A 10,001-nucleotide genomic window follows, 5' to 3' on the forward strand; every position below is an offset into this window, starting at 1 on the left:
TAATGCAACTGTTAGCCCCAACCCGTTCACTGCCATTTTTGGGTTACTTCCCCTAGACCAGAATGCTACCATGCATCAGGTGAATGCCATAGCATTTGCCTCGCTGCTAGCTCGCCACCTTGTCCTCTTCCACTGGAAGTCTGCAAAGCTGCCCTCCTTTATGCAGTGGGTTAAGGAGGTGATGTCATCTCTGCCTCTGGAGAAGGTTAGGTACATTGTGCATGGATCCCGACAAAAGTTTGACTTAACCTGGTCCCCATTAATAGAATACGTGGAAAGCCTGTCTTTTACTTAGTGTAACTTGCATACTTTGGTAAGCAGTCATGTCTGTTCTAGTGGCCATATATTGTGCTGACAAGATTCAACTATAATTATGAGACTGATGTTATGTTTATTGTTATTATTGTTTTTGTTTCTATTACTGTTTGTTTCTGTCCTATTTAATTTACTTTCCTATGATATCCTTGTATGATGCCTTGGTGGGTGGGTGGGCGGGTGGGTGGATTGGAGGGAGGGAGGGAGGGATGGGGGAATGAGGGGTTGGGGTTGTACTGTTTCTGTTCTCATATCTGAAAATATATAAATAAAATAAAATAAAGGAATACAGCGAAGCACAGGCAAAATCCTAGAGGAAAACCTGATTCAGTCTGCTTTCCAACAGACACTTGGAGACAAATTCAGCTTTTAGCAGGAACATAACCTAAAACACAAGGACAAATATTAATGCAAAGAAGGGCACCTATTGGTAGATGGGTAAAAAAATATATATATCTGCCTTTGAGCATGTTCAAGTTATTAATTGCACTTTGGATGGTGTATCAATATACCCAGTCACCTCAAAGATACAGGCATCCTTCCTAATACAGTTGCCAGAGCAGAAAGAAACCGCTCAGGGATTTCACCATGAGGTCAACGGTGATTTTAAAACGGTTAGAGTTTAATGGCTGTGATAGAAGAGTGAAAAGAAGGAAGCCTGTACAGAATAAAAATATTCCAAAACATGCATCCTGTTTGCGTTAAGTAAAACTGCAACAAATGTGGCAAAAAACAACAACTATGTCCTGAATACAAAACGTTACGTTTGGGGCAAATCCAACACAACACATCACTGAGTACCACTCTTTATATTTTCAAGCATGGTGGTGGCTGCATCACGTTATGGGTATGCTTGTCATCAGCAAGGACTACGTTTTTTAGGATAAAAAGAAACGGAATAGAGCTAATCACAGGCAAAATCCTAGAGGAAAACCTTGTTTAGTCTGCTTTCCAATAGACATTGGGAGACAAATTCACATTTTAGCAGGACAATAACCTAAAACACAAGGCCAAATATTCACTGGAGTTGCTTACCAAGACGACATTTAATGTTCCTCAGTGGCCTAGTTACAGTTTTGACTTAAATCTGGGTTGAAAATCTATGGCAAGACTTGAAAATCTCTGTCTAGCAATGATCAACAACCAACTTGACAGATTTAGAAGAATTTTTAAAAGAATAATGGGCAAGTATTGTACAATCCAGGTGTGCAAAGCTCATAGAGACTTACCCAGAAAGACTCACAGCTGTAATCGCTGCCAAATGTGATTCTAACATGTATTGACTAAGGGGTGTGAATACTTATGTAAATGAGATATTTCTGTATTTCATTTTCAATAAATGTGCAAACGTTTCTAGAAACCTGTTTCACTTTTTCATTATGGGGTATTGTGTGTAGATGGGTGAGAGAAAAAATATATTAATCCATTTTGAATTCAGGCTATAACAACAAAATGTGGAATAAGTCAAGGGGTATGAATACTTTCTGAAAGCACTGTATATATTCCAGCCATATTATTATGTATGCATATTATCCAAATAAGGTTTGCCATTATGTTTGTATATACATTCCATATTATTATTGTGCTATTCTGCTTAGTATATGCATATTTCCTATTGTAACTATGTAATTACAGTGTTATTAGTGACTGTTTACATCCCTAATTGTACCATTATTTATTATCTTGTAGAAACCGTACTTTACAACTACATATTCATCATTCTTGTGGTTGCTATTGGATTAAAGAGTTAACAGTGAATCAACGGATTGCATCGTCTTTCTGACCGAAGACACAGGAGCTAGTTTCGGACTCCCAGCGCATAATGCACATAGTATTCTACATACAGGTAGATATTTTTCCTCCCACTTATTGAATCTTGTAATAGGCTACAGAGAAAAAAGCTTTCTTTATATTATATCAAGATGTTTCTTAGCCATTATTACACATTGGTAAAAATGTGCATCAGCTGGTCAAAAACCTGATTCATGTTTGAGTGTGTGATTCAGGTTCCCCCTTTTAAAAGTTGTGGCTGAGTATCATGTGTAGTATTTATTATTTTATTACTCCCCAATATATGTACATTTGAGCATTGTATAATACATCAAACAACAGCACAATTCTTATTGTAGATGTTTTATTTAGAACAAAACTTCCACATGGTGACAGTCGATTCCCAACAAGTAGTTGCCTCAGTTGCTCATCATGGTCTATGGAAAATATGAGAAAGAAAAACATTAGATGTGCCTTCATCATGTGTACTGTACAACATCTCTAGTTCTACTGTAGATACTGTAAAACAAGGTGGTTCCATTAAGCAATTTGACTCAAAATATCAACGAAAGTGACATTCTCTTTATTTCTGTGAACACTTTGCAGCAAATAACACTTTCGTACCAGGGAACCTTTAAATCTAAATCATTGTGGACCAAAAAAATTATAGTCAGTGTTCCAATGTGAACTGAGCTGAATGCACTTACAGCGTTGATCCAGTCCATGTAGGAGCTGACTTGGGTGAAGACAGTAGGCTTCTTGGGGAAGTTGCAGCTCAGCCCAAGGCCGAAGCTCACGATACCGTGGACCTCCCAGGCTCCATCAGCGTTCTGGCAGTTCAGGGGACCACCGGAGTCACCCTGGGTCAAAGCACAAAACCAGAAATTCAAACAAAACAAGTACAGCACAGCTCTGTCTTTCTGTAGACCAGGGGTCTGAAATATGTGGTTCTAGGGCCATTTGTGGCCCTCTCTTGACGTTGGATGGCCAAGTGTCACTTTGGTCACTTTTGAACATAATATGTTTTCTGCAATAATGTGCCTGAATTTGTTCATAATTACATATTTATGGGCACTGTTATCATTTTGTTGCACAAATGTTGCAAAGGTGCACTTTGGAACTCACGTTGCATCCGGACACAATGCCATCTCCTCCAGCGCACACCATGGTGTCTCTCACCATGAAGCCCCACCAGTCAGGCTGGGTACAGGTGGCATGGTCAGCGACGGGCAGGAGGGCCTGCTGCAGGACATCAGGGAGGGCACCTCCAGCTGTTAACGAAAAGGAAAACACCACACAACATGTTACCTCAGGTAAGGTCCTTCTCTTTAAAATCCTTCTCTTTAAAGTGGAACTGACATCGCTTTAACTACTTTGATTTAACTACAAACAGTCACAATATCAGTCCAAAATATCAAATTCACAGTTTATGCTTCAAAACCAACTTTTTAAGAGCTTTAAAAATATATGTTCTATTTGACTCAAAATTCCATTACGAAGAGTAAGGTATTGTGGGCAGAATAGATGAATGCAGTCAGTGCATGAGTAATTACAATTCATCTACACATTACTTGGTAGTATAATAAATACTGCAATATCAGGTTGTAAATAACTCTGTTACGTTGTTTGCTGCCTCCAGCAATTCGGGTGATGCACTGTTTCAGTTCCAATCACTCAATATTTTGGACAAAAAAACGGCTAAAGTAAGGCTGGGAATCTCAATACAATCAAACTAGTGAGGGCAATGATCACAAGTCATAACATGGCTAAAAGGCTATTTTAGCTTTTTATCTAGTTCTGTATTTATTTAACAAGCTAAAAACACAAAGCTATATATGATAATTGTTTACGTTTTCGTACTTCCATAGATTGTTTGGGAATGACTTAGTCGGGTAGTTGTGAAAATTCTATAGAAATACAGAGTGGGAATTCCACCCCAAAACTATCTTTTGGTATTTTTTTAATTAGGCGATTGTTGATATAGTCCCAATTTGTTTTGCATGTCAGCAATCAAATTTTCAAGATACATAACTTTCAAAATACAGAAATACAGCCGGTATGATGATTTAAAAAAAATTAAATCATACAAAAGTATTATATCGCATTTAAAATGCATTCTGTCATTACTAAATGTGTAATGTGATATATTTTAACATAAGAAAATTTAACAAAAAAACATTTAATAAAATGTTTTATCAGTTGTCTTCTTCAAATGAAGGGGATGATGACGCAATCTTTGCAAGGAGGGAATCTGATTTCATTGGTCCTCAACTCGCAGCTCAGTCATTTCATTCAGGGTAAGTGGAGTTAGCCATGAGTTAGCCTGCCCCGGAGAAGGTTAGTTCTGAAGGATTTGTTGCCATAGAAATTTACCTGGCTAAACGGTGAGCCACTTTTGTATGACTGATTATCCCGAGCTTAACTCAAACTTGATCAAAGTTACCTCACTAACTCCTCAAACCTGCATCATAGGACATTCTTCTGGTGTTTGAACTTTTGACTAGCTGCAATCCTACAACCCAATGTCTATGTCTTCATCAAACACTTAGTTTTAAGTTGGCATTTCAACTAGCATGAGAAGAGGATGGTGCAAGAGGTGCAGTTACTCACTGACAGTGCGTCCCCACCCGGTGACGTAGCAGGGCTCGTTGTGAGGCAGGAGGAATCCAGCCTCAGGAAGACAGGCAGCCATGATGGAGTCAGAGAAGGTGACAGGGGTCTCCAGCTTGATCAGGGCAATGTCGTTACTGCAGAAGAGACACAAACACCAGTCAACATGACATCACGTACATAGACTTCTAATTAGCAGTTAGCAAGTTAGCAGAAGGATACTAACTAAAAAGTTAAATCAGTTATTAGGTTGTAATTTACTTTTTGGGAGACTGTAATCCCTTACCACCGATTTCGTCTGTCTACAGTCCAACATGAGAACATATTCCAATACTTTTAAAGAAGAACTGAAACATTTTAGTAAGTTAAGGTGATTTTGATGACCAAATATGATAAAGAATCATGTTCCTACCCTTAAAACTGCTGAAAAACTAATATTTCTATTAAACCTTTTTTTAAATGGCGGCATGCAGTCATCAGATGCATGCCGCCATTAAAAAAATAGTTTTAATAGAAATATTAGTTTTTCAGCAGTTTTAAGGGTAGGAACATTTTGATGACATGTCATCAACAGTGACGTGCGGTGAGGTCTGAGGCCAGGTAGGCACTTTCTATTGAGACACCAAGAACAGCCTTAAGTCTAACGAAATCTAAGTACTTGCCATATTTTGACAGGCTCTCGTTTGCTGGTGTTGAACATTTGTGACACTGTTTTTAAAATGTTGCAGTCCACTAAGGCAAGGAAATTAAGTCACCAAGTGGTCAAACCTGGCTCTCATCTGAACATTGATATTGTCCAGTATGTTGTAGTAGATTCGCCTCCTCTCTACCCTGATCATCTGTTTACTGTGAGTTTTGTTTTCTGCCAGGCCCAGTTCATTGCATTTCTGCTCGAATTGCTCATAGAAATGTTCAAAGTCTTGTCGCTGATACGGGTATGGCAGAAACCCATATCCGTCACTTTGTTCTGCAGAACACAGAAGAGCGCGTCAGTTTCATTGAAAATTCCATCAAATTCCATGAGCAAAAAGCAAACACTGTGGTGGTCTCTAAATGGGTTGCTAACGGTTATTAATTTTTTTGCAAAGCCATGTAATAGTTCCACATAGTTGCCCCTGGGCCTGTTTGATGAGCTGGCACTCTCATCGTTGCCACAAAATGCCAACTCCTGTTTACCTATATAGGTAGCATTAATTAGGTCTTTCAAAATCTCACAGTTCTCTTTTACCTTTGCATTGTGCATGCTGATATTCAACCTCTGTTGTTCATTCAATGCCAGATCTATCCGTGAGCTGCCAAATGTCTTAAGAGCTATCTGGCTTTGGATGTGAGACCGATTTCTCATGCTTGTTGAGTGCTCTAGGTAAGTTGTTCATGTCGCAGTAACCAGCTTTTGTCCACAAGCTGTTGCTGGTGGAGAACAGCAGGCAGGGGAAGCAGTAGCTAGCAGCGCAGACACAGAGCCAGTCTTTCCGTTGATACCAATACGATTAAAATGATCAATTTTATTGTCGGTCCCTTCCTTTGATGTAGGGCCCTAAACTCGGGTGTTGGTCTTCCATTCCTTATCACCCCTTTCGCTATATAATCCAGCTTTGAAAACTATTTCAGATGCAATGTTAGCCATCCTGATCAGCTTACTTTAGCTAGCATTAAAACGAATGTAAAGATGACATGTAACGTCTATAGGCAGGAGTGATCTCTGCCCATTACTCACTGCAAGCCATATTGAATACCGTGTTATGCATAGTGTACACAATATGGCTGCAAAAGTGACTATTATTGTGGGTATTACTATGCAGTTAGCTTACTTGTCTTTTAGACATGCTGCTTTGTTTTGCAGTTATCCTGCTGGCTAACTTCGGCTAACAGTGACAGTATGATCTGATGTCCATGTCAAAACTACTGTAATGTTCAACACAGCTAGACCTTGCTCGCTGAATGAGCTCAAAAACATGTGCAAGTGGGTTTTTGATTGGACTATACAGGTTTATTCGGTGCTAGCTACTTGCTTTGTTATTGTGGACATCATGCATTTAGCTAGCTTGCTAATGTCGGGTAACAGTAGATGCCCCTAACTTACCCCATGTGAAAATCACCGTAATGTAACCTACAGCTGAATGATCTCGAAAACGTATGCAAGTGGATTTTTGACCGGACTATACAGGCTTGTTAACATTATTGTTAGTATTTTTATTGTTTTCCCCAATCTGAAATTGGTAGTTTTTGCTTTGAGTTTATTCACTTCTTGATCATAGATCGAAAAGCCATCAGTAAAGTAGGCGTTCAGAGGCTCTACCATTCCCATGACGTTGTTTTAATATGGCTGAGGCCACATCTCTCGAAGCTCCTTGTGCAAGGCACTCGAAAAACCTATAATATTATGTTCTAAAAGCATTTTCATAACATCACGTTCAACAAGGTAACCTAACATCAACATGTAAAAAAAATATGTTGTATGTTGATTTTAGTGTTTCAGTTCATCTTTAATGAACTACCTATTCAGTTGTAGACTACAATTTTTGCTGTGTTGTCTTATTCACCAAATATGTCTATTTAAGCTGCACCACTGTAAAGCAAATGTAGCATTGGTTCTACCGGATGAAGAGGGAACTCCATTTCTCGTGGACAACAATCTTGGCAACATCAACAGCCAGAGACGCCTCCTCAGTCTCAACCAGGTTGTGCTTTCCCAGGTACACTCTGTAGGTCCTGCTACTGCTCAAGAATAACAGAGGAGGAGAAAAACAGAACACCGTTACAGGGAGTGACACCAGATATCCAATTCACCAAACTTCAAACCATCTGTTTGATTCTCTAGCATGCTCTTGATACCTGTTGAAAAGGCTAAAAATGTACATTCAATTGAATAACTATACTATTATTGAAGGTTGGATTTCAGAACTGTGGCCCATTATATTTCCTGCTCATGACTGCCTCCAAGTGTCCCCTCTCTTAAACGTATTATTCTTCTGTCCTCTCTCTTCTTACCTGATGCAGTGAGCAGCGGTGAGGACCCACTCGCTGGAGATCAGAGTTCCGCCACAGGTGTGTCTCCATTCGCCATCCCTGTCGTACTGGAGAGAGACCTGAAACACACAGGAAAGTAGGGAATAGTTACTTTAAGGTTTAATTGTGGTAAAATCTCCTCATTTATATAATAATGAGAATTGAGATTTCAGAAGCAGCCAGAGCCACTGTTAACGGTTTTAACATGGTTGTGATATGTGGTTGTGATACAAAGCAACTGTTGATGACTGACAAGTTATGATAAGTATTGCTACATTGTTGTTATGATTGTTTAAATCTACCCAATTCTAAATCAACTCCTGCCTCTTCCCCCTACATATTTTATGCAGATCTGAGAAGATAGCTCTATCACAGTCACTATTGCTGCGTTTACACAGGCAGACCCATTCTGATCTTTTTGTCTCTTATTGGTATTTTGACCAATCAGATCAGCTCTGAAAAATATCTGATGAAGAAATATCAGAATTGGGCTGTCTGTGTAAATGCAACCTTACTATGTTATGCATCAAGTTAACGTGAGGTACCTGCCAGGGCCAGCTGTTGGGTCTGACGTCCTCTCCTCCCACCACTCTTGTCACCACAGGAGGGAAGGTGGGCAAGCCACACCCGTAGGCTGTGGGACACAACACCCTCAGAACTCTCACACATAACCTCAGTCTACTGGTGTAAGCTAGTGTACATTACTATCAATACGCTGTTGAGTCATATTTTGAAATACAAACATTTTGATTATGTTAGAAATGAATGCACTTCAAGAAGTTTATGCATATCCACATTTATGTATTTCACTCGCAATGCTACTTTATAGGTTTAACAATGTAGCATTCTGTCAATGTAGCATTCTGTCAACTGAAGATGGAATAAAAGTATGCTACTGTATGGTGTTATGTTTATATTAGTAAAACACATAAGTAGGATACTTACTAGCAGCAACCAGACAAGCGAGGACCACAAACTTCATCATGTTTGTATCTTCAAAATGTGTGTTCATACCAGGGATGCCTTTATACTGTAGGCTACTGTATATGACGTTTGTTAAACAGTTCTGGGAAACGATCCGTCAGCCAGCCCTGTCTGAACCAACCTGGGGGTGAAACTAAGGACAGCCAGCCCAGCCTCACTGATAAAACTGCCCACCACCCTTTTTTTCCACTTTCCTTGAAGTGTAATATTAACTTAAGAAGAGATTAGGGTTACTCAGATGTGTAGTGATGAGCTTTTCTCACAGCTTCTCAGAGCAGCATGTTTCATGCGTTGTAAATTACCAACGAATGGTAACCTAGATCAAATAAAGTAAGTAGTATGGTACTGCACAATAAAAATAAAGGATTTTAGTGTGATTGTAATATGTCATAGAATTGTATTGTATGCTAATTTGAGGATGTGTTGTTTATTTTTTCCCCAGACTTTAAAGAGTTGATACTTAAATTGAGAAACGTGCTATGTTATGGTCCCAAACTTCTGAAAACCCTTTCCAATTGTCACGATTGTTGAGAGACGGGTCAGACCATGGTGCAGCGTGGTATGCGTACATGTTTATTAAGACGAATAAATGCTTGACAAAATAACAAAACAACGAAAACGTGAAGTCCTATGGGCTATACACACAACAAGCCGAACAGGAACACACACAAGATCCCACAACTAAGGTAGGCAACCAGGCTGCCTAAGTATGGTCCCCAATCAGAGACAACAATAGACAGCTGCCTCTGATTGGGAACCACACCCGGCCAACATAGAAACACAAAACTAGATCAACCCATAGAAATTCACACCCTGACCAAACCAACTAAAGACAACCGGCCTCTCAAGGCCAGGGCGTGACACCAATGACCAATAGCATTCTATACACATTTCACTTGAAATTGTAGTTTTAGATGCATATCCCAAAGCACTGCTCCTGACTTGTTTTTCACCTATTTGTCATCACTATTGTTGGTTGAGACACAAATCTACAGTTCATTATACTAATTAATAATGTTTGTTAATATTTGTTTGACCAAATCTGTTTTAACAGACAACTCTGAACAAAAATTTACATTGTTCTGTTCCCCATAAATATCACCTTTATGCAGATTGGTGAAAAGTGTTCCACAGGAGTCAACTCAGGCAACCTGAGTTATTCCATAACACCTGTGAATTTCACACAACCTAGGTAACACAGTTGAGAAGATAAGAACGTGTTTTTTGGTATGTTTATCCTGTCTGGTTCCAGACAAGTCATTATGCAACATGTCCCAAGTGTTTTTCTATAACCATTCTCCAGCTATTTAAGG

The 10,001-nt window shown here is 39.3% G+C and overlaps 1 protein-coding gene across 1 annotated transcript; it reads right to left on the minus strand.

The window, feature by feature from the left end:
- Window positions 1-2,432: 2,432 nt before the first annotated feature.
- Window positions 2,433-8,778, minus strand: LOC121546777 (chymotrypsin-like elastase family member 2A). The gene is made up of 8 exons (XM_041858014.2): window positions 8,650-8,778; window positions 8,250-8,338; window positions 7,687-7,784; window positions 7,294-7,413; window positions 4,696-4,832; window positions 3,211-3,356; window positions 2,793-2,945; window positions 2,433-2,522 (listed from the first exon to the last, which is right to left on the minus strand). The coding sequence occupies exons 1-8, from the start codon at window positions 8,714-8,716 to the stop codon at window positions 2,505-2,507; spliced, it is 828 nt and encodes a 275-aa protein (XP_041713948.2). The 5' UTR covers window positions 8,717-8,778; the 3' UTR covers window positions 2,433-2,504.
- Between the last annotated feature and the right edge of the window lie 1,223 nt (window positions 8,779-10,001).

Source organism: Coregonus clupeaformis, chromosome 30, assembly GCF_020615455.1.
Source record: "Coregonus clupeaformis isolate EN_2021a chromosome 30, ASM2061545v1, whole genome shotgun sequence".
In the NCBI taxonomy this organism is placed as follows: Eukaryota; Metazoa; Chordata; class Actinopteri; order Salmoniformes; family Salmonidae; genus Coregonus; species Coregonus clupeaformis.

Bases quoted from the DNA above. Each gene is read 5' to 3' on its own strand.
- LOC121546777 (XM_041858014.2), bottom strand. From the start codon at position 8,716: ATGAACACACATTTTGAAGATACAAACATGATGAAGTTTGTGGTCCTC. The intron at 7,414-7,686 runs GTAAGAAGAGAG...ATTCTTGAGCAG, and splicing joins ACCGCTGCTCACTGCATCAG to TAGCAGGACCTACAGAGTGT. The intron at 2,946-3,210 runs GTGAGTTCCAAA...GCTTTGACCCAG, and splicing joins GCATTGTGTCCGGATGCAAC to GGTGACTCCGGTGGTCCCCT.